General features: G+C 40.7%; 1 protein-coding gene across 3 annotated transcripts; it reads left to right on the top strand.

Moving 5' to 3' along the window:
• The first annotated feature begins 1,834 nt into the window (after positions 1-1,834).
• GINM1 (glycoprotein integral membrane 1) lies at positions 1,835-21,930 on the top strand. 3 transcript variants are annotated; one of them, XM_030448302.1, is made up of 8 exons: positions 1,835-2,266; positions 11,166-11,225; positions 11,404-11,500; positions 14,272-14,423; positions 16,285-16,441; positions 17,205-17,335; positions 19,244-19,330; positions 21,049-21,137. In XM_030448302.1, exons 1-7 carry the CDS (start codon positions 2,168-2,170, stop codon positions 19,322-19,324), a joined length of 777 nt encoding a protein of 258 aa, XP_030304162.1. In that variant the 5' UTR covers positions 1,835-2,167; the 3' UTR covers positions 19,325-19,330; positions 21,049-21,137. The 3 variants fall into 3 exon arrangements, with proteins under 3 accessions (XP_030304162.1, XP_030304160.1, XP_030304161.1); XM_030448300.1 differs by having other exon boundaries at positions 1,842-2,266; positions 19,167-19,330; positions 21,049-21,930; XM_030448301.1 differs by lacking the exon at positions 1,835-2,266 and adding an exon at positions 2,412-2,605 and having other exon boundaries at positions 19,167-19,330; positions 21,049-21,930.
• Positions 21,931-24,873: the final 2,943 nt, after the last annotated feature.

Genomic DNA, 24,873 nt, shown 5'->3' with positions numbered 1-24,873 from the left:
AGATTAAAAATAATAATAATCTTAAATATAGGTATGAGAGAAACAAGGTAAACGGGGTGATGGTAAAAAGAGGCAGCGGAAATTAAGATTCTAGAGTTTTTCTTCGTTCTATTACTGACAAGTGTGATTACAAAGAAGGCTGTTCATCAGCTGTATTTCTTCTAAATTCTAAAACAGTACTAACTACTATGACATATTTGAGGTTTTCACATACCTGTATGAAATACACTTCACACTATATGACTCAGGCCTAATTTTCCAGCGCATCGTGCCTTGCACCAGATAGTTTATACCAGTGTCTCATGAATGCAAACTGCATATAAAATACTAGTTTTCTGTGGGGTTTATAATTTATGTTCACTATCAGCCCAGTGAGAGTCATAGAACAATATAAAATCGGGCTACAGATTGCTTCAATGGGACAGCTAATTCATTGCCCTGCCCTGGCTATATTAAATCCTCCTTGGAAAAGCTTTTAAGATGTTTGCCACCCTTACTGTTTAAAAGATTTTTGCTAGCAGATCTACTTCAATCTTTCTTGTTGCAAATAAACAATTTTTTATCTTTACTGAGTGCCTGGAGATCCAGGTTGCTTCCTTCCTCTGCCTGAGCCTTACTTGGTTTTGACTGCTGCTATGAAGTCTCCCTCAGTTTTCTCTTCCATAGGCTGAAGACCTATAGTTCTTTAAAACTTTACCTTGCGCTTTCTTCCCTTCTTTCTGTCCTTCCCTGGAGTAAGCTGCCTGTTTTTTGCTTTCAAGAAACTATTCTTGAAGTGAGGCGCTTGCTGCTTAGTCCAGGATTACTCCAGCTGTGTAATCCCTGCCCTTATCACACCATGCAGGTGCCCTGTGGGTGCGCAGGAGGAGTGACAAGTGTGCGCTGGCCATTTCATAGAGTATTGATTATTAACTGTAATGTATGTGTGTGTTTGTGAATTCATGTTGAAAAATTATTTGAATACTTATAAAGTGTTTACTAACCCAACTTTTATAAAGTATTTTGCTAACCCCATTTTGAGAGTACTAATACTATATAGTATAATAACGTATCTGCCTTCAACATTATGAAAGATGCAAATGTAACTGTTCTTTGTGTAACTACAAGGCTTAGGGGCACAAGAAACAAGACATCCACAGTTTCTGTACCTTGAAAACGCTACAATGTATATTCCGTTGTGCTAATCTAAGCTGATTTTGTTGCTCACCACACAGCATTGCAATTTAAGGTGGTATTACTGCTGACTGCAGTGTTGCACAGGAAAGAGTGAAGGAGCGCATGTGCGAAATCGAAGGGTAACAAGAGGGGAAACTGAGGCAGACACTGACTTCATCCAACGAGCACCAGATGGGGGTCGAAAAGACCCTCAGAGATAAAGTGGGCATGTGCCTTTGAAGGCCCGCCTCTTCCAAGAGCTAATAAACATAATCCAGCCTATTCCTAGAACTGTCATGAATATGTATTAGAATAGTTATGAATATGTATTAAGGTACGTAATATAAACTAAAAGATTAAACTTTACGGCGTGCGTGTGAGTGGAGCGGAGACTCCCCACGCACCCAGCGCTGTTTTGCTTATTGCAATTTTATTAATGAAATTAAACCATTAAGAGAGGAACACTGAGTCTCGGCCATTTATAACATTAACATTAAGCCATCTGGGTAATTCTTATGATGCTTTCAAAGGCTGTAATCATCTATCAAGGGTAACAGGCCCTTGAAGGAGCTGGCACGTATCCACGCAACGTTATCCTGCAACACTGAATTCGGCCTCTTCCAGCGCTGACGGGGTCAGAGCCGGGCCGGGCCAGGGCAGGGCAGGGCAGGGCAGCCGGGCCGGGTCAGGCGGGCCGGGTCAGCCCCGCCGCTGGCGACAGCGGTGGCAAGAAGGCACAGATCCAACTGTTTCTCTTGCTAAATTTTTGCCCCTCTTCCAAAAAACCACCTGTCATTCCCGAGCCCCTGCCCGCCCTCAGAGGGGAGCAGAAGGCTGGGCTGACCCTCTCAGAGGCTGCTCTCCCGAGGCTGCCTCAGCCGTGGGGAGAGGAAGAGCGCGGATCAGCCCACTCCTGCCGCCTCCCCGGCTTCCTCCCGGCCCGACCCGGCCCAGCCCCGCCCCTGCCGCCGCCGCTTAATGTTTCACTTTGTTTTGATTCCCGGGTCGCAAGATGGAGGCGGCGCTGGGACGGCGAAAGCTGTTGCTGGTGCCTCTGCTGGTGGCCGCCGTGCTGCTGGGCCCGGCCGCATCGCTGCAGACGGGCCTGCAGGTACCCCGACGGGGCCGTGGGGAGTGGGGGGGGGAGGGCGGGGACGGGTCGTGCCGTGACGCGACGCGCCGAACCGTGCCGAACCGAACCGTACGGTGCCGTGCCATGCCGTGCCAGCCCCTTTCCCTCAGTCCCCGAGGGCTGAGCCGGACCCCGCCGGGGCTCTGGGATGGCACGGCCGGGCCGGCGTCGCCCGGAGGCAGCGGGCGGAGCCGGTGTCACCTCTCGGTACCGGGTGTGTGGGCTCTTAGCCGGTTGTAGCACTTGGCAGCTTAAGGTGTATCGCCCCTACTCTTAACAGCGCTTGCCCTGCCGCTCGGGGACATTTCGGTCTAAAAGGTACAAAAATGGTACAAAAGGACATAATTACGAATCGGCCACAAACTCGGTTACGGTGCGTGCAGTGTTTCCCCCCCCCCCCTCCAATGATTAATTTCTATAGGACCTGTTATGATGAGGTAAATCTGACAGATCGAGGGGGAGAGAAAGTTACTCTTACATAATAGAGGTGCATTTACGTTGTATTTTCGTGCTTATCTACGCACATCTTGATGGTTCGGTGCTGTAGAAGTAAGCAGTGCGTTATCTACATTTGCTCCTGGTGATTTTGGTATTAAATTGAATTGAGCCAGGGAAAGGGTTTTGATATCTTGGTATATTACAGGGCATTGTCTTGTCTGCTTTTCTGTTTTTCCAGTACCGATGCTGTATCTTGGCAATATTAGTTTTAAATAAAATTTAGTGGCTTTTTAAAGAGTGGAAAGAATTCTTTGTCTACTGCTTAGGAAATCTTCTCAGTGGGGTTATAAAAAGATGCACTGTGGCACCAGTGAGCTTTGACCTCCAGAATTACAGAACAGAACTGGGTACTTCTGTCTGTACTTGAATCACGATTAAGTACATCTTCTAATTGCTATAATCGTGAACTCCAAAGGGTGAGATGGCAAAGAAAGAAAAGATGTGTTTCGTTTGTAGTCACTTGTCTAGCCAATGTAAAGTTGCTGTCTTCTGCATAAATTTATTACGGCTTTTTTTTTTCCCCCAGAGGGTTTTTGTGGTTTGGTTGTTGTTTTTTTTTTTCATTTAAGTAAAACCTTCCCAAGAAAGTCTGACAGAGGCCCTGTGCTGGCACGTCCTGTGCTGCGAAGCAGGATTCCTGGGCTTATTTCCTGATTTCTGCGTCTCTGTACAAATATTTGAAGAGAAATCTGCCTCGCTCTGATTTCAAAATGGGGATCTAGCTCTTCAGACACCTATAAAAGCACATGAGTACTTGAAGTCAGGTGCACTAAAGAGAGCAGAGAGAGCTCAGTCCTCAGGAACTTTGCTCATCCCCCTGAGAAAGGAGTGCTAGCTTGAGTTTGCCAGAAGACACGTGTCCAGTGACAGTGAAATACAGACATGTGCTCTCGCTACCCGGAAGCTATCACACTTTCACACCAACGTTTCAGTATAATAGCATTAAAGTTGCCTGTCACAGCTGGCACTTGTATAAGATGTGCAGGCACATCTGTGCATGCCATCTTTGGATATGGAATCGTGAGTGAGCAGGGTGCAGGGGTGATGGAGCAGTCTCCTAGAAGCCAGCTTGGGGTCAGAAATAGGACAGGTTTGTTGTAAAGTGATAGTAGGGCTTGACATAGTAAATGGGGCATAATGCACTATGGGCATAGCTCTGCTGTTTGGGGGGTTGAGTGTATCCATTTGTGCTGTACTGCTTAGATATTCTGTCTGCTCAATATTTGATAGTTGGAAGTGTCTGCACTTTTTTTTAACTTTGTACTGATGTGGTTGCATAAGTATATGCAGGAAAGCTCTTTTAACAGTGAAAAAGGAAACATAGATTTTTACTTTAGTATTTTTTTCCCTTTAAATCTCAGATTTAAAAAAAAAAGTTTAAATTTGTTTCCTCCCACACTTCTTTTTTGTACATAGAGGATCACTTTTTATTTAGAAGGAACAGTGCGTCTTGAGAAAGTTTTGAGTAGAAGAATTGCTTGGTTTTGAGTATGAGCTGGTTTATGGTGGCCTGAGAGGAACAGAAGTGCCAGTGACAGCGGGTCCTGGGTCCTCAAAATATCTTGGGACTGCAGAGCAGGTAGCATCAAGATGTTAAGCTTCTCTTTGTCTGGATATGACTGTGCCCTCTAAAATTCTATTAGTCCACTGGCATCATATCACTGATAGATGGACATTTAGTAATGCTTGTACAGGGTATTAAAGTTTACCTCCAAAGTGATGGCCATAATGTTACAGAAACCATAATGGAAGGACAGAGGAGAAGCCTCGAAACATTGGAATAATGTTTTGTAAGGCTGCAATGCTTTTGTTCAGCTTTGGAATGTGTACGCCTGCCTCTGTAGTTGTGCAATACTTGTCGTTTCTTAAATAAGCTGTTTTGAAATCTGGAGGGTTTTTTTTGTTGTTGTTGTTGTTGTTGTTTTTTAACATTAGCATATGTGGTTTTATTTTTCTCTTGAAATTTGGATGAGCAAAACTGAACTACAGATTGATTGACAATAGACAAAGTTTTTTTACAAAGGCAGGGAATGATGCAATAAGACAACTGATCTTTGCATTAAAGTAACGTGCTTTTTTCTTGCAAGGTCAAGAATTAGGTTTTGTGTTTTACGGTGGTTTTTCAGTCTGCTGATAGGAACTGCCTAAAAGCACAGTGTGCTGAATGCTAATGCTATGCTGTTTGCTTACTCTGTTTGCTTCTTGATAATGTAGGCTTAGCAGTGTTCTTTCTAAATGGCATACTTGCCTACCAGACTGTTGTTTTTTTTTTTTAAGGCATAGTTGCCTGAAAAACATTTTCAGATTATTTTTTGGCTGCAGGAGACCTCTGTGTGAACTGGTTATTTCCCAACAGAAGAAACTGATCTTCACTGCATCTATCATTTGAGTATGTATGCAGTGGGTGTTATGTATTTTAATCAAAGAAGAAACTTGTCAATAGTTACATGCTAAAATGTTTCTTTCATTGCTTTGTACCAGTTTCTCTATTAACAGCCTGAAATTCATGGTTAAGTTCTGAACTTCATGGTTAAAAGATCTGACATAATCTTTCCATGTATATTTGATTAAATTAAAGCAGTATGTTGCAACTATATCCCAGTGATGTGAGACTAAGTGTTCACCTCTAAAACTCCTGATAAAGTATTTATACTATGCCTTTATTTAATAGGGAGAAAGCAAAGGTGCCTAATTCTAGCAATACATGGATGGCAAAGGAAAGGATAAAGTATGTTATACAAAGAATTATTGCAAAACAAGGAAGGAATGTAAGTTTGCTTGTTCAGAAAAGAAAACTAAAGTGAAAGCATCATGTTAGATTTTTATATTGACAAAGACAGTTCAGCTTTAATTACTTAAGCAGATACTGGATTTCATTATCTTATCTCAGATATTGCCATGCAGTCTAATAATGTCAAACCATATTGGAGAAAACTTTGTACTAAAATTTTGTAAAGTATGAGGGGATAATTATCATCCTGCAAACTTGTCAGGTCAAACTTGCCATGTCAAACTTGTACCACAATTACCTTCTAACTCAGTGTGATTGCAGTTAAGACCCATCCTACAACGTAGCTCTGTTTTGAGTCTGATGAAAGAACTATGAGCTGCACAGATCACAGCCCTGGGCTGCAAATACACACTTACACTCCTTGGAGCCAGTTGTCCATGTGAGTTCCAGGACTCAAATGGTTTAAGTGGTAGTTTTGTTTGCCTGTTTACTTTTTCCCCCATAATCCACTTCCAAATTTAGAAACAAAGTTATCAGTTTTATGTATTTCTTATCTGCTTGGCAACCTTCGTTGGACTTCATACTTTCCTGTCACAAACAGGATATCACAACGGTGACTTCGCAGTCGCTGCGGGGGGGATTGTCTGTCTTCCAAGTCTCTGTACAGCTGCCCATATTGCAAGGCACTGTGCCATCTGTTCCTCTTGCTGCCCTCTTTCCTTCCCACAGGCTGCCTGCTGCAGAAAGAGCCTTGTTCTGAGAGCCTCAATAGAGAGCAGCTGTGCTTTACGTGCACTGGCTGCTAGTGCCTGAGTCTAGGTTGGGTTTGTATCACTAACTCAGTTGTGTACGACTTAACAGTTACCCTCTGCTGGGAAAAACTGTATGGTACACCCCATCAGATACTCACTGTCTGTGGAAGAAGTTTCTCTGTGATTCTCTAGTCAGATCTCTTTGAAGTTCCTTTTTTGAGTAGACCTGACAGCTATGTCTTACGTGGCATTTTTCATAAAAGGCTAAGATTAGGTGAAATGTTTCCTGTAGATTTTGTGGGGCATTGGTATGTAAAGTCTTTAAGAATTAATCAATATTCCCTTTTAACTTATGCCAGATGCTTTATTTTCTTTGCTGCCATCACTTTCCCATCCTGCTCTTCTGCTGCTACTGTGATTATACTGCACCAGTTAACACTCTTGGGTTCTGTTACAGCACATGATAGGAGAGAAAGGATTAGAAAATTATCACTGTCTGCTTATCTCTACTGACCCAAGGTCAAAAGAAGTCACTAATTCATTGTAATGTATGTCACCACACTATTACAGCTGTCACCTAGCTGTCCTAGAACAGCATGACATATGTTTGTGGTAGCAGTGCTGTCCTCTTTACAGGCACTGTGGCCATTACCACTCTAAGTATCATTGCTGGAGCACTAAAACAGTGATGAATAATCATAGGAACACTCAGGAAAGACACATACATCCTATAATAGCAATAAGATTGATGGAGTATTTTTAGTGTAAATTTGAGAGTTTTGTGTGAAGGCATTCACCAGCACAGGAAATGAAAAGGTGCTGTGAATGATGGAATGGGTGTCAGTGGTATGCTGAAATCACAACCTGATTCCTAGTGACCTGAACTTCCTCTTGGGGCTGTCTTTTCATCCTGACTCTGTCAACGTGCAGCTTTCCCAATGATTTTAGGACCTTTTAAATTACAGGACTGTCTGAAATTTACATGAACTTTCATGATACTGTTAATATTGAAAAGTATATTGTGAGTTATACTAACAAGTTTTCTGCTCACAGTTCAGGCTTACCCAGAACTTGACAACTCAATATTATGCATTGCTGCAGAGGAACAATATCCTGCTCTCAGTGACTTTGTTAGTACAGGATTAGCTTACTATGCTTTTGATACATAAAAGATGTGGGATTTCATTTTCTTAGTACTGAAGTGTATAGCCATAACATGTATCTATAAAACTACATTTTTATTTTTTTTTCCTGAAGTAGTTTTATGATAGTAAATAAGAAAATATCTTCTCTGTTAGAAATTAAAAGATGTTTAATAAGTGTGTAAGTCTTCACCCCTAGGATTGCAAAGATTGCAAAAGTTATCACTGGTGGACCTTCTATGGTTTGTCAGGCCAGGCATTTCATCATGAAAGCATGGTACAAGAGCTATTGGTCTGTCCAGTCTGTTTTCCTCCTGAGCACTTGAGCACATTCATGAGCAGATACCAAGGAGGCAGCAACCAGTGTGGTGTTAAGAGGGAGGATGCTGTGCATCACCCATTCCCTGCTCTGGGTGAAAGTGGGTCAGCTGGGATGACATTCTGCTCCCTGTGAGCTGCTTGCAATTGTCCCTTTTTCTTTCCCCCAGCTGTTGGCATGCAGCTTGTGGTCCTTATCCTCATGTAGACTTTGGTATGGGGTGTGTAGGGTCAGAAACCCATTGAGTTTTTTGTGTGGCACTGCAGGGAAGACCGGTGGGATGCCATAGGAAGACAGCAGTGAGGAACTCTCCTCTGAGCAAGGATTATGAGTCTGGAGCATTAGCCAAAACAGGAAGACTGAGCTGGAGGACTCTTCTTTTCCATGGGAAGGCATTGTGAAGAGCAATGAACAACCTGTTCATAAATGGCACCAAGGAAGCTTCAGGCTACACAGATTAGGAAATCTTTTCATGTTAAAGGTAGCTAAGTACTAGAGTACTTAGAGTAAATAGTTGAGAAGAGTATGAACATTTTGGATATTGTTGGGGACCTTTAGAAAAAAGTCTGTCAGAAAGGACATCAATATAGCTGCTTCTGTATCTGGAAAAGTTGGTTTTCCTCTGGTCCTGGAGATGTTTCTTTGTAAGTTCAGGAATGTTTGTAGCAAGAACAATTGAAAACTGATTAATTTTTAGCACCAAAACTTTAAGATCAATTTGAAATGTTGCTTATCAAGAGTAGCATCAAATCTTGTGAGACTGCTTAGTGAAGAGGCAAAACAAGAACATACAACTATTGAGAAGAATGGGTGTAATGAACAGGGAAATTATTAGTAGAATTTGTTGGATTCAGATGTGAACAGGCTGGTCACAGAAGTGGCAGTAGGAGTTCTCCATTTCTTGTGAACACAAAATTGCAAGGGTCATGGTGTAGCCACTGTAGCAGAGTACAAATCATTGCTCTAAGTTAACTGAGTAGCTTTATGAACCTGTGCTGGTTCAGGAGATGCATGGGCATCTGAGAGGATGGGCATCTCCTAAGGGGAGCAGAGCATGCAGCAGAGCCAACCCATCAGCCTGTGGTCAGCAGCCCAGCTCCCTTCTCCCAGCTGCATTCTTTCATTGCTCCTGCTCATCTGGCTCTTCCTGGCTTGTGCAACTGACAGAAGAATAGTCTGGCAAAAAGCAAGAGAGTTTTCCTGCCAATTTAATGAGCTAAATTGTCTCACTGACTTGGCAAAACTGAGAAGGAAGGATGATGCGTGGCAGGTATTGACACTCTCTTTTAGTGGCTGAGGCAGCAAGCAGATAAACTATGATCTATTTTCTGTAACTTTTGACAGCATGGAAGTGATCCACTGAAATATTTTAATTACTTAAACGTGTAGAATGCTCTTCAAATGCAAGTATGTACCAGAATTCATGACAATGCTGGGGGATATTATGGTGGATATTATGTCAACAAGATCAACAGTTGTTTTGAAGAAGAAGAATCATTGTGTATATATAGCTCTTTTTTTACATGTAATGCTCAGTAGTTGAACATACCTATATGGATCCATGCCCTTGATTTTCAAGTAAAGCACTTGATTCTAAAAAAATAGAGGGGAATTTTCATTTCTTTTCCTTTTTTAATTTTTTTTGTAACAGTTGTAGGCTCTTGGTCATTTGCTTTATCTTGTAATCTCAGTGAGTCACTTTGTAGAAAAAGAGATTTCAAAATACTTTGTGTAAAAGAACTCAGATTTCATTTCAGGCTTAAAAAGTGAGGGACTGTTAAGACTGCCTGGAAAATCCATCTATTATGCCCTTTGAATTCCCAGAAAACAGAAAAACTTAGGAAGCAATGAAGCAAGGTTTTGATAATCCACAAGGTTTTGGTAACCTATTAAACAGTTTGAGGGTGTAAAGGATGCATAGATCTGAATGCTTGAGCTAAAAGAGCTGAAAGTTCCTCAGAGAAGAAAATACATGATTTGAGGAAATTACAGGATCTCAGAATAGATTACATCCTATTATTAATCTGGTTTATATTTTCAGCTATAGACTTCCAGTTGTCTAAGTAATAGGTCATTTTCATATACTATGAATAGGATTTATGTTTTGAAGGAAATTCAGGTCTCAGTGGCCAGAGTCTTCCTACTGATTTGATCCTTCAACCCATTTGTCAATAATAAGTGATTTCCAACCAAAAGTATATCTGTGCTAGATATTAAACCATGCTTCTCATCATGCCAGATTTCTGCTGAATCATATTTGGATGCTTTTTAATTTTTGGCAGTCCTGGCTACCTGTGTATACTAATACCCATTGTTTTAAGGATGTTTTTACATTATAGTCACACTTCAGAAGCTCTCTGTTAATGAATTTGGACTATATTATGCTAGGTATTGCATATTTCAAGTATTTCATGCCTAAAAAAATTGTTTTATAAAAATACCAAATCAGAAACTTTATGTATTTAATTTTCAAAATTTATTTTAAATTCTGAGAAAGTCCAAAGTTCTGAGATGTGACTTACATTTTAGCTGATAGTTGTGAAACCATGACTCAAACACAGAGCTAAATAAGATGCTGAGGGAATGAAGTTTTCCACAGGAAAAAAAGATGAATAATTTAGGGCTCCCAAAAGGAAAATAAGGAGCTTAAAATGAGATTCTGAAGAGGTGACTCAGGAGAGCAGTGTGGCAATCATTACTTTTGGTTCTGTCCAAGAGAGGTTTGGCATTTGTGTAGGTTTTGTCAGGGGAGGCCTAGGAGATGTAAGGTCACATCTGCAAAAGAACCCTTGAAATTACAAGGGGGAAATGAGAGGGCAGAATGAATGAGTCAATAAATTACAGCAATTAAGATTTGAAAGAAAGCAGCAAACCCCATTACCTCTGAGTTTGGAGATGTCCCATGTGGCATAATTTGGGAATGATAACCAAAGAAACAGGCTTACTTCTGACACTGTCAAAAGAGTGTTCAGTATAGGCTAAAAAGTATTAAATTATACTTTACCTTGAAGACTGACATGAGTGCTTAACAAACATTTTACAGGGAACCTGATATTTACTTTGTATTATCAGCTAATATGAGAGACTTCTTTTCTACTATATGCATGTGAAACAAGTTCTGAGAATTTAGCTTAGTTACTATTATTTTATCTCAATTAAATAAAAAAACCCTTTTATACATAAGGGGATGCAACTATTATTTTTTTCTATCAACCCCTTATTTCCCCCCTTATTAAAAAGAGGGGGGAAAAAACCCCAACCTTTACATGGAACAAGTAAGCATATTCCTCTTTTTGTCTGCTAAAGAGAAGGCCTGGCAATGTTCTCTGGAGATTGTGTGTTGTTATTGTGTCCAGACTGTGAGAGACGCCTGTGGCTTGCAGTCACTTATGTGTTTCCTCAGAAACTTAGATCTCTTCTCACTGTTCTTTTCCAGGAAACCATCAGAGTCAACGTTACGATGTTGCAAACCAGTGGAGAATTTCACCCAGGACAGGTTTGCCCAGTTTTTCTGTTTATTCAGTGAATTAATGTTGTGAAACAAAGTCTGCCTGTGGATGCAAATATCCGTTTTGTCTGACGTCAGTCGGTGTGAAGTGTGTTTCTCTGAGAACCAAATTGTAGCATGGGGCCAGGAACCATGCACTCATTCTGTCTGTCTGTCTTTCTTTCAGGTTGTTTTTAATATCACCTACGTTAATGGACAAGTGTATCTTAATGATTTTCCTATGAAAAGTGGGGTTGCCCACATAACATGTCAAACAGTAATATGTGAGTATTCTCTCTGGTTTTTTAGCTTGTGGTATTTTACTTCCCTGTTAACTGCTAACCAAAGCTTACCATGATTACATGTTCTCATACTCTGCAAACCTGAGCAGAGTAGAAGTAAATAATTTCCCAAGGTAGTTAAATTTTGCTACTAAACTGAGTGGAAAACCAAACCTACTACCTTGTTCTTAATTCTTATTCACAGGCTTCTATGTAAATGGCTTAATCTGAAATCCAGACTGCCTATCTTTTCAAAAGAATGTTTTGCACTACAAACTAGACAACGTAAACAGAAGGATACAACTCCACCCTGCTAATGGCTGTGTCCCTAGGTTGGTTGGCATGTATCCAAAAAGAGATTCAATAACAGAAATGTGAGTTATTGTTAGGATGATCTTTTAATCATCTCATTTCTGTGTCTATTGGACAAACAAGTTTCTGCTGGATAGGATACTGTAGCACAAATACTGCAGTTTTGCTCATGTCCTGCACTGGTCAGTGACTTTGCATTATCTTGAAACTGGATTTTTTTTCCATTGATTCAATGCCACACCTCTTGTGAAAGACCAGAAAGTACTATGATTTGTTCTAAGTTACACAGAACATACTGTATAATTAATTAAAAAAGGGCCATTATGCTGATTTGATAGAAACTTCTGTTGTATTGAGATTGATCTCTTGATGGATCAGGTGCAGCCAGTCTCTAGCTTGTTTCTGAGGTCATTCTTTCCTTACTACGAGACATTTACTTAGAGACTACTAATGCTTTTTCTAAATTGGTTCTCTGAGCCATGACCTTGTTTCTTGTACTCTTCCTCCCCAAGCATGATCAATTATTAATTTGACATTATTTATTTTCTGGAAAGGGAGAGCAGTAATTAATTTCTCCTTTTCTGGGATTATTCCTATTGCTTCTGTGCTACTGTGCCTCAGCATAGTACTTCTGTTATCTACAGAGAAATGTTTAGGCTCTTTGCTAACTGATCCTCGGCAGATTCAGATAATATTTGCAAAATGCTGAAGGAATATGGAGACACTTGTTATCAGTTAATAGAGGGGGAGAAATACTCCTGAATGTATGTGAAAAACAAACTTGATCCAAATAGAATCACAGAGTGGTTTCAGTTGGAAGAGACCTTAAAGATCATCCAGTTCCAACTCCTTGCTGTAGGCAGGGACGCTTCCCACCAGACCAGGTTGCTCAAAGCCCCATCCAACCTGGCTTTGAACACTTCCAGGTGTAAGGCATCCACAACATCCCTGGGCAACCTGTGCCAGGGTCTCACCACCCTCACACTAAAGAATGTCTTTCTCATGTCTCTCTTCTAATATCTCTCTTACCAAGTCCTGACTTCTCTCAGATCCTGCCTGGCACCTATATTCCCCCTTGAAGTTGCCACAGATGTCAATTTTGGAAGTGTGTTTTTCATTCATGTTAAATGTAGTGGGAATTGAACAGCCTGACAGATGAAAGGTTGGGACCACGGGGAGTTTTAGCTGTTTGGCATCTTGGAGGCTTTGGTCCTTTGATATATGCCTGCTGCTGTAAGGAAGAAAATACTCAGCAGCCAGGTTAGTGCTCTGGCTCACACCTATAGAGAACCCTTTCTCTTTTCCCTCTAAACTCTCTCTCTCCTTCTGCCACTTATTTTTGCAATGGAAGGTATTGCTAACTGATGTAAAAAAGTATCTTTCTATATTACAATAAGCAAAACAGCCTCATGAGGAAAAGCAGCATAGCACAAATATAACAAACACGGAGTTGTTACTGTGTAACTGAAAGGCAGCAGTCTGTCTGTCTGTCTGTCCCCCCCTTGCCTCTTAGGATCAGCACTGCAAGTGGTACCGAACTGGTGGCTTAGAAACAGGGGCCAGGTCAGTCTCAGTTCATGTACCTCGCTGTCCTGCATGCTGGAGGGATCTGTCACCTCTACACTCACACTTCTGCAGCACTTCGGCTCTAATGTGCCCTCATCTGTAGTAGAGGTGTGGTGGTGGGGGAAATGATACTAACTCTGCAAATGCACCGGGGGAGAAAGGCAGTCTCTGTGTCCTTATAGAATATTAAGTTGTTGAAATAGCTGGAAGCTTTCTGGTAGGAAGAGGGTTTGAGGTGTCATGGTCACATTGAAGTGGAGTGGGGGGAATTAAAGACATGTATGAAGGAAATGACATCTTGAATAGTGCATGCAGTGTGTGGAAAAGAGCATACTTATTTCTGTATCTAGAGGGGGAATGTTGTATCAATCAAGATGTTTATACAGGTGGCTGGCTGGGCTGTGGCATTACTCTTATGAACTCCTTTGGACAACTAAAATAAAAATGCAGCAATAGTGAAGCCAGAGTGCTGCCTCGAGCGTTTAAATGCAAACCTCAAAGGCAGGGATGTGACATTCTTTGCAAACTCCCATAGTCTGGGGATCATACAGTGCTGCTGTGGGATGGCACCTGCTCCAAACTTGATTTAATGATATACAAATAAAAAAAAAATACAGTCATGGCATTTGTGTTACCTGTTGTCCTGATTACTACTGCTTACAACAGCAGTTACTGCAAGTGTAAATGACATCAGCATAGCACAGACTCTTGTACAACTGTTCAGGCATCTCTGGTTTGCTGCTCACAGTCCTCTGTAGTTGTAAGGATTCTTCCATCCAGATCCTAAGCATGTAAAAACATCTTTGTCAGAGTTGCAGCTGTTTGCCCCATGGTTGTATACTGCTTTCTGGCTGGGGTGGTTTCTCACAGAAAACTGTGTCCCTGTGTCCTAACAGCGGAGAAGGGAAACTTGGATAACTTACCAGATCAGCAGCGCCTGGGAACCGTCAGTGTCCGCATCATGGTTCACGAGTGGCCTTTGGCATCCAGTTCTGACTTGCAGCTGATTGTCATTCAAGAAGAAGTGACAGAAATTGATGGAAAACAGGTAAAAAACCAAACCAAACCAAAGAACACTCTGCTTGTTTTTAATTTAGGAGAGGCAAGTAGTTACCAAGGATTAAAAGGTCTGTGGGTGTCTGGCGAGTGGGTAGAGCACAATGTATAAAAAATCTAATGCTAGCTAGCACAGTACTGAGGGAGATAATGCCAGCCTAAGTTGTCTGTATAATAGCAGGGGTGTTTCATGAGGAGACTTCAAGTTTTTTATTCTTAATAATTAGTGTTTGATTTTCCCTAAAGCTTGTTGAGAATATTATTAACTCTGTCAGATGCTCTTTCAACACATTATTTTATGCAAGTGAAGTCAGATTTGCATGCAATACTCCCTTTATAGAATAACTACAGGATTTTTTTAAAGGGACATGGGCTTGTTCTAGAGTAATTTTTTTTTCCTCCCATTATTTTTTCCAAGCTAACAAAGCATTAGTAAGGGAACAGCTTACAGCAGCAAACTCTTGCAGCAGGTGAGCTTGTGAAAGCACACAACACCAGAGAGTTCAGCCTTTGAATATTTTATGTGTAAGATAATTCACCTGAATGAAAATCTTGGCAATGAACACAAATTTTGAGATTAACCAGAAAAAAATCCAAGATTTGAATGTCAGTAGTTACAATCTTAGCTGTGACCGAAATGTGCAGAACTGAGTTCTCAAAGTCACCTATAAGAAATTGTTATTTTTCCCACCAAAGTGGTTCTGGAGAGATGATAACACTGACGAAGCCAGAAAAATTGTCAAATTTTTTTTTCATTGCATGTGTGCATCTTGCACATAACCACACTCAAGAAACTGGCTTTTGTTCTGCCTTTTTTTTTTTTTTTAAAAAAAAAAGATAGTACCATTTATCCTTAACTAACTGTATGCTCAGCATATAGTATTTTTATAGGGGTCTGCATCATGTCAAGATTTTACTCTGTTAATGAAAAATCCTACTAAGAGGTTTGAAACTTTTATATTGTGATGTTTATCCCAGGAGGTGAATGTTAGGAAGTGAACATATCCTGGCTTGATTCAGTGGTCACCCAGTAGTGTTGTGTTTCAGATCTGAAAGTAGACATCACAGTACACTTTGGATTTCCATAGGGACCTGGTAACAGCCAGTAGAAGACCAATGCTGTTTCCTTTATTGTTCCTTTATGTCAAAAGCTTTCTCTAAGTAGTTATCAGATGACAGTAATAATAATAATCCATTCCATTGCATTTTTCTGAAGCAAAATGAAACAACTGGTTGGCCTGTGGCTCTGAAAGCATGAGTGAAACTGTATTTCATGCTGCATTCCTCTTTTGTAGTTACATTCTATGTAGTAGTTGTGGTTATGGTTATGAACAATTTCAGTCAGTTCTTGACCTCACGATGCAGTTACTGATGTTAGCAGGAGTTACACTGAATGTGTTCTATATAAGCTATGCCTGCAGTGATTATTAGAGGAAGTGGGTCAAGTGCTTCACTGGAAGAAGAGGAAGAAAACTCTTCTTTCGCTTGTTGAAAAAAAGCAACATTGCTTTTCTGCAAAAGCAGAAGTGTCAGTCTTGCCTCAGCAAGACTTTCAATGTTTGCAAGTGCTCTTTCCCTGGATACTTGAGTTTTCTATGCTCTAAAATGCCTCCCTGAAAGAGGATAGAAATGAGCTATGTAAGACTTGGTTAAAAGCCCGTGCTTTTGCAGGGATGAGACCTCCAGTCTGTTCAGCACACGTTCTAATGTGGTATAATCTATAGAAGTGTTTGTGCTATAACATGCCTATGTCTAACAGCTTGGACTATTCTGTGATGCACTGGTTTTCTCTGCCAGCCTAATTCACTCTTACCGGAAACTCAGCGATATCAACATGTTTGCACCTCTTTTAGGTTCAGCAGGAAGAAGTAACAGAAATAGATATTTTAGTAAAGGAGCTGAGAGTACTTAGACATTCAAACTACACTGTCCTTTTGAAAGAGAGCATGCTGTATTCCATCCCAAGGGACAACGACATTGTATTTACACTTCCCAACCTCTCAGGAAAAGGTACATCTCTTAGCTTTTACATAATATTTTTATCCATAGTCAATGTGCTGCTTTACAAAAGGGTGAAAGAACACCATTATTCCTGTGTTACACACAGAGAGAGTTTCTTCATTAACAGGGAAGTAGTTTATGTGGCTTGGTTTTGGATTTTGTTTTAGATACCCAAATTTAACTCTTCTACATTCTAGGTATTTTGCTTGTTTCCAAATCTGTTTGCCCCTGAAGGATGTGGTATTGTAAATCTGCAACTCAGACATGTCACAGGAATACATTTTTTTTCTCAGTGCTGTGATGGAAGTTTTGCTAAAATTCCCCCTTTTTACTGAGAATGAAAGAGAAAACTGAAGAGGAAATACCTGTCTGGGACACTGCCAAACCAGAGAATTATTTTATATTGTAAAACCTGAATAAGTTAAAAGCAAGAGCAGTTTTTTGATGCCTTAATCTTATTTCAGCTTTGTTTATCTAAAAACTCAAAGGATTTCATAGGAGAATAATATTTTTATCTAGTACGTCACCTTTCAATCTGGAGACAGATGCAATGTACAGCTGAGGGCACTGCTAAAGGCTGCCCCCTAACATTGCTTTTGCTTCTTATAAAGTTCACTACTCAAGTAAGAAAAAAAAGTCAGTCTTCAGTGTTCTTGCTGTAAATGTGTGAGAACTTTACCACAAGTATAGAAATGCAGCATATATTTCTTTTTTTGAATAGTGAGTCAAATAAAGACCAAACCCCCCAATGAATCTATCTTTTCTTCTTCAGATATTCTAGATCCACTGCAAACCACCAGTCAGTACCTCATCCAGCAAGTAGAAACTACAGTAGATGAAGAGACATTACCTGGCAAGCTACCAGAGACCCCTCTTAGGACAGAACCTCCATCTTCCTACAAGGTAGTTTTGTTTTTTGTTTTAGTGTGTACTTTTAAAGACTGGTCTAAGAAGGAGAAGTAGGTTTTTTCCCTCCCTCTTTTTCCTGGTTTCCTCAGAGATGAAATGCATACAGCTTGGTGATTTTTCTAGTAGTAATATATTGCAGATTGAGCTGAATGTTTTTCAGTTTCACAGTTTGAGGGAATAAACTTCATTCCCCATTTTTAGTATTGTCTACAGAAACACAAATAAATGTTATGTTTTCCTCCTTTGTAGATGTTTACAGAACAAAACAAACTCATCATTATTAGGAATCAGATAGTGGGTTTTCATCATAGAAAGACCAAACACAATATCCATTTAAAGATGGTAAGAAGGTATATAAAATTGCTAAGCCTTTGGTCCTTTATTTTTAATTTGAAAAGAAGCAACATAGAATGTAATAACTCATTTCAGGACAAGAGAATTGCCATTCCTACTTAACCTAGCACTGACTGCTCAGAATACTGTTTAGCTGCTTTGTTTTTATTAAAGACCAGGGTTTTCTATTGTGTGAAGGTATCTGACAGTAACTGACTTCATAGAAGTCTAAGAAATCCCAACAGCCAACCCTGGGAAGAACAGACTTTTAAAGGCACAGTATAGGAAAGTTAAAAAAAAAACACTTTCCTAAATTACTTCCCAGCAGTAAGAAGCACAGTAACAGCTGGAGAAGTTTCAGTTCCATATTAGCTAGAGATGGGCTTGATGTCCTCCTCTCTGGATTGACAGGAAGCTGAACATGAGCCAGCGGTGTGCCCAGGTAGCCAAGGCGGCCAATGGCATCCTGGCCTGGATCAGGAACAGTCTGGCCAGCAGGTCCAAGGAAGGGATTCTGCCCCTGTACTCAGCCCTGGTGAGGCCACAGCTTGAGTCCTGTGTCCAGTTCTGGGCCCCTCAGTTCAGGAAGGAGATTGAGGTCCTGGAGCAGGTCCAGAGAAGAGCAACCAGGCTGGTGAAGGGACTTGAGCACAGATCCTATGAGGAGAGGCTGAGGGAGCTGGGGGTGTTCAGCCTGGAGAAGAGGAGGCTCAGGGGAGACCTCATCACTCTCTACAACTACCTGAAAGGAGGTTGGAGCCAGGGGGGGGTTAGTCACTTCTCCCAGGCAACTATCAGCAAGACAAGAGGGCATGGTCTTAAGTTGTGCTAGGGGAGGTTTAGGTTGGACATTAGAAAGAATTTCTTTACCAAGAGGGTGATCAGGCATTGGAATGGGCTGCCCCGGGAAGTAGTGGATTCTCCATCCCTGGAGATATTTAAAAAGAGACTGGATGTGGCACTCAGTGCCATGGTCTGGTAACTGCAGTGGTAGTGGATCAAGGGTTGGACTTGATGAACTCAGAGGTCCCTTCCAACCCAGCCAATTCTGTTTTTTGGCTGAAACACTTCATAACCTACTGCTGAGATAGGGGGGCTGAAATAGCAGGCTGAAAGTTATATAGGCCACAGAAAGTATTACCTCTGTCCTTACCCTGCTATACACTGTCATGCCATCACAGCTTCTCTATGCCTAGGCCAAATGCCTCACCCTTCACCTTCTCTGTTCAAGCATCCTTTATTTTCTAAAGTGCCCTTTCCTTTCAGAGACCTCTGCTAGGATGAGCAGAAAACTAAACCTTCACCTGTTCCAAACTTTGTAGAAGAAAGAAGTCTGAATTGCCTGTCAATTCCATCCTCTTTTTATGTATGTTTAAGCATACACAAATTTAAGTAAAACTATCACCATGTAAGGTGATTCACTGGTAGCTACAAAAACTGTAGTTGCTATGTTTTGCATTCTACCTTTTTATTTTTACCTCTTTGACTGTAGGTGATGTGCCAGTGGGTGGAAGACTTGAGAAAAGGGTTGTGCAGATTCTGGTTTCAGTCTTTACCTATCTTCTTTAGTATGATGGAAGTCATTGTAGTTGGAGTAGTTGGAGCAGCTCTTATTCTCAAAGCTTTGAAGATGATTTTCCCTTCCTGTGAAAAAAAGTAAGTAATTATTTTTTTCTCTGATTAAGGTAAAACATTAACTAAAAAAAGTTTTCAAGAAGCAGCCCCATTCTGTAGGAAGATGGCAACAACTCAGTGAAAAGGCTGCCAGTAACTTTTCATTCCAAGTGACCCTTTGACACATAAGCATTTCAGAGGAACATGGGCAGATACTTGACTGGAACTATTTAGCTTAGCTGTCATACTGCCAAACTTAGTACTAAGTCTTCTAAGAACTACATTGTGAGACACCATTAACATAGCTTTGAGAAAGGCGGGTAGAAGCCAGAAGTAAATAATTCCAACAACTCTAAATCTTTCCATACTCCTACAATGTTGGAATTATTATAGTAGTTATGAAAGGCCTCAAATTTGGCTTGCAAATTCTCCACAGAGGAACTACCTATATAGGCATCTTACAAGCCATAGTGATTAATGTAGCATTGGTGGCAACAGGTCATAAATAAAGCTGATTGACTGCAGATGGCTTTATTCTCTCAGTTGGTGTGGTACCAGCAACACTAACACTTTTCAGAGAAGCAAGCTAAGAAATCAGGATTCCTGATAAGTGCAGGAATGGGCAAGCATGTACATAGTACATATCACTTCCAGAAGACCTGACCCTTGGAACCATACATTCTTTCAACACTTGACTAATGCTGTAGCAGGATTCACTACCTACAAGCACAGCTTGGGTTTTCAAATGCAACTGACCAGCTGTGTTTCTGAATGGCCTTGAGTGCAGTTAATTTATGTACCCACTCAGGGATAGGAGTGGCCTTTGTCCTTCTGACAGAGCTAAAAAAATGGAGGCTTGGAAGATCAGGAGGGTTGGAAACTGCATTGACAACAGACTGTGCTTCCCCCTGACATCTCACCAAGTGTGTTGTCAGATTGCAGTACGTCTTGCAGCTGCCCTGTCAGAGAAGAAAAAGTAAAGAAACACTTTGTACTCTCACAGCAGTAAGTAGCTTAACACTGCTACATGTGATCCTTTGAACTAAGTAGAACTAGGAAAAAAAAATTAATCCTGTTTTGTAAAGTGTCTGATGGCCTGTCCATGGCAGAAGTCAGTACAGAGCAGAGGAACCAGCCTGAAGTAATTTCTTCATTGGTGCATTTCAAGAAACTGTAGCACTGGAAGGATGGTCCTCCCTTCCTTTTAAAAAAAATTACAAATGAAAAATCTCAAACCCACACAATCTTTTTCTTGCTACCTGTATAAAATGGTCCTGTAAAAAGTGGAAGACATTCAATTCATGACTATAAAGCAGTAAGAATGAATAGAAGGTCTCATTAAGAGAATGACAATTGCAGGTGTGAATCAGGACCTCATCCCATGTCTGTAATGCCATTCTATAGTAAACTGATAAAACAAGAGGCTGATTCTTAGAGAATTAGAAGCATGAGCCTTACAAAGGAGGTCCTTATGGCAGTTTTATGCTAGTATAAAAATTGAGTGTATACAGTATACACTGCTGAAATTTCAGATGTAGAAACTGGGTGAAGGGACCCTTCTGAAACAACAGGGTGAAGGGACCCTTCTGAAACAACAGCTAGTACATTTTGGAACCACTTTTCCATTCTATTGCAAGAGTAATAGTTACTTGACACATTGATTTAAACTAAGCTTGTGGAGTTTAAGAATAAATCTAATTTTTAGAACACAGAATTATTGTGTATATTGTTTTCTAATGGCAGGCAATCTTACCTTTCAGAGGCATCCTTCTTCTGGATGAAGTCAGCTTTGTACCTGTGATCACCATCAGATCGCCTTCAGATCTTCCAGACAGGAAAAATAATTTAGACGAGAAAGGATGTATTTAAAGACACATTTACTTTGGAGTTAATGTTTTTTAAACCAAATTCTTAGTCGACCTGAAATTTGGCACTTGATCTTAAAGCCTTGTTTGTTTCCTACTAAGAAAACTCAGTCAGTTGATTAATCGGTGAAGGGACACTCAAGGCCAGGGCCCAAAGCTGACTTCCCTGTGTCCCTCCATAAATATACAGATTTTTCAGAAGCTTCCAATTAAAACAGCTTTCCACCCTGAGGGCTACCACTGGTTTTAACTTCTGTGAACCTTGGACAAGATGCTGGCTGCCTTCACACCCATATATAAACCAGATCTGTTATCGTGAATAGCGAGATGGTGAAATTCAGGGTGTCCTGAGGTCTCCAGATGGCATCCTTCAGAAAAGGACAAAGGAGCATCACAAACATCAGCCGTGCCTGCAAGCCTAAATAAAGCTGCCCAGCCTGATTTCAGGTCTTTTAGGGTTGAGTGTGCCTTGCAAAGAAAATATCACTACCAAACACTTGTATTACTCAAGTAATTTGATATTTATATTTGCAAAACAAAAAGGCAGATTTATATATCAAGCACTTTATGCTTCTATGGCCCCTTCCACTCATAAAAATTATTCACACTTATAAACAATGTGCTTTTTGTATCTGTGGCAAAAGTACTATGTGAAGTCTCAAAAAATTCTACAAAATTCTTTAAAAGTACTGGCTTACTGTTGCTAAGTAGGCCCAGTCTGCCCATGCCAATTTGTACTGTTAACATTTTTCAAATAAACATTTAAATTGTTTATTAGACTGTTTCACGTGTGCCTCTACTTCTAGTTAGATAAAACAGTGGTTTGACAAATGCATTAGATGCAAGGTACTGTTTGTCATTTAGCTTTTCATTGTTCTTATTGACAAAAACTATTTGACAAAAGAATGACCAGGGAAAAAAAGGGCTTCTAACCACTTACCATTAGACTGAGCACAGTTATCATTTGAATAATCAGAATTACCCATGTTCATCCTAAGTTGTTACAATGAGGGAAGAAAGATGCTGCTCCCATCAAAAGATTATAATAAATGTAATGAGACCTCAGTTATTCATATACTTGTCCTTACAGCTGCTATGTGACTGGAATTACTCGAGAGTTGTCTCACAAACCTGACAGCACTACAGTGGTAGAGCAGTCCTTAACCTGGCTTGCCTGGGAAAAAAAAAACAAACCCAAAAAACCACGAGACAGTAGCACACTGGCATTTGTCAGCTTAAGAGAACAAGTGTGTAACCACAAAACAGTCAAGGAAGGCAGCAACTCTGCTGCTTTGGAGTGCATGGCAGTGACTGCCAGCTCTGGAACCCCAAGCAGTGCTCTCTAGGACACTGCTGCAAGGGAGCTACTGCAGTGATAATACAGCCATGTAAAACAGAGGTGATGCTGGAGATACACAGGCATCTGAATTAAGAAGGCAATGCAGTGAAAGAAAACACATGGCAGAGGGGTCATTGTCATCCATGGCTAAATGGGAAACTGCTAAGACTCTAGCACAGGGATTGTAACTGCACAGACAAGAGCAAAAGGTCAAACTCCTCTGTATGTGCAAATTAATTGTGTCTACTTTATGAACATAGCTCAGGCCCCTTCATTAGCATAGTTCAAATAGAAGTAATGTCTAAGGCTGAAGTTTAGCTTCCTTGGGGGTGCAAGTGGGTGTGGAGAAAGAGCAGGATGGCCATGAAACACAACATTTCTTCCCTGCTGCACAAGCACTGGATGTAATGCACTGCAGCTGGATATTCAGCAGCTATTAGCATGTGCTCTTTGCATCCCTCCTAACAAAACTGTAAGCTGAGCACCTGCACAGCAACAAGGAGATTCAACACTGTTCTAAATGAGCAACTGCAACATAAATGAGTGATGAAGTCTCTGAAATTGTTGGTATATCTTCAAAACTTGGTCAGTTTCCATGAGAGAAGTGATCCCGTTTTGTATTGTTTTGTCCTCCAAAGTTTACAAACCGCCAGGAAAGAAATATTACCATCAGATTAATAAAATCAAATTTGAATTAAAGTGCAGATCTTGAAGACAGTAATTGCCAGACAGCATTGCTGTGCTATGGAGTCAGAGCTACTAAGTCTTAAAGCACTCGTGTTCTGCTTTAATGCACTTGGCTTTCCCGAGCCACAAAACTCTCATGCCTTTCAGAGGAACACTACTCTGAGCTGGGACCACTCCGAATCATTTATAAATCAGTTTAAAGACTCCTAACCACAACTAAATGTTAGGAAAGGGCATCTGGCCTGTGTGGCAGTCATAGTAGGTCTCATTTTCCCAGGACATGAGCTGACAAGGATATAGGTGCCAGCTAGGATAAGGAAAGGGAGGTGGGGGTGGGATAAAACCAAACAAAATTACCCCAACCCCCCCTACTCTGTGGAATGGCAGTAGGTTTTTCAGAAAGACCACATCTCATCTCCTTGAGAACCACGACTCCCACAGGAGCCCTTCTTGTTCTTCCTTGCCCTCAGAATGTCCCTCTGCCTTTTCAACATGGGGTTAAGTAGCTCTGGCTCTTCCCTCCACACAAGAACTCCACCAGCTGGCGTTGATAATCACGTTCTTCATTCTGACACAAAACTAACCTCTGAGCTACAGATTCAGCATCTACCGCATTTTCCCCCTCTACCATATATTAACCAGGTGTTTATTTTGTTCATTTAGAGTGAACAGGCCTGTTGAACTCAATTACCACTTTAAAAATGAGGTTTGCTTTAGACCTTCTCAAAATAAATAGTTCTTTCCATCTAAGTGGCCCCTTACTGGACTGCTTCCAAGGACTGAAGCTTGTTTACCTTCCCTTTTTACTCAGGTGACAGACTGAATATTTTAGCTTGATTGCAATGAATTATGAGAAGTCTCTTGCAAAACAGCTGACAGCAATACCTTAATCCTAACACACAAACAGGAAAATAAGAGAACTCACTACTTCAAAGTAGCACATATCTTAACTCAGACACATATGGCTTTTGAAATGAAAGAGGTACATTTTTTTCCATTTTGGAGATGGAAGTCTATAAATGCACACACTTGCATACTCACCTGAATTTCTTCTCTTCATTTCTGGGTTCATCATGCCCAGTCCACCCAGGGACTCTGGACATTTGCACATCTGAACATCTGACTCTCAACATTTGCATCTCATTGTCCTTCTAGTGTCTCAGCACCAGCACTGCTAGAAGTTCCAGCTGTCACTGACATAACAGTGATGAATTTTAAGTATGTTAACAAGAAGTTCAGGATAATGGCATTTATACAAATGTGTACTTGGGACTCATTTGCCTTCTACTAGGGCTGCAACTTTTCATTATCCTTTGTCCTCTCCATCTGCCCGGCAGCATCTGAAGATAAGCAGAAATTCCACAGCCAGTTTTGTACAGTATTCATCTCCCAGCTGAAACGAGTCTAGACATGTTCTGTTCATGAAAACCCATGAAGTTTAGCTGCAGCAAGAAGTGTTTCCAAAATAACAGGTATTGTAAAGGAGAGAGAAATTACGTGTCTCAGTCACAATGACTGCTGTTGAGCAAAAAATGATGACCTAAAAGGTCACCAGAACCATTCTCAGAGAACTGCTTCTATTCCACTTGCCAATAGATGCTGTATACCAGTGATGATCCTACCCTTTCTTTAACTTCAGTTGAATCTATTGACTGCCAGCAGTGCAAGAGCTGCTCTTCTAAACTTCAGTCTTT

Source organism: Calypte anna, chromosome 3 (assembly GCF_003957555.1).
Source record: "Calypte anna isolate BGI_N300 chromosome 3, bCalAnn1_v1.p, whole genome shotgun sequence".
In the NCBI taxonomy this organism is placed as follows: Eukaryota; Metazoa; Chordata; class Aves; order Apodiformes; family Trochilidae; genus Calypte; species Calypte anna.
This window is presented reverse-complemented; position numbering and strand designations above follow the sequence as displayed.

Coding starts and splice junctions, on each gene's coding strand:
- GINM1 (XM_030448300.1), top strand. CDS start 2,168: ATGGAGGCGGCGCTGGGACGGCGAAAGCTGTTGCTGGTGCCTCTGCTG. Junction 11,501..14,271: donor AACATGTCAAACAGTAATAT/GTGAGTATTCTC, acceptor GTGTCCTAACAG/CGGAGAAGGGAAACTTGGAT. Junction 14,424..16,284: donor CAGAAATTGATGGAAAACAG/GTAAAAAACCAA, acceptor CACCTCTTTTAG/GTTCAGCAGGAAGAAGTAAC.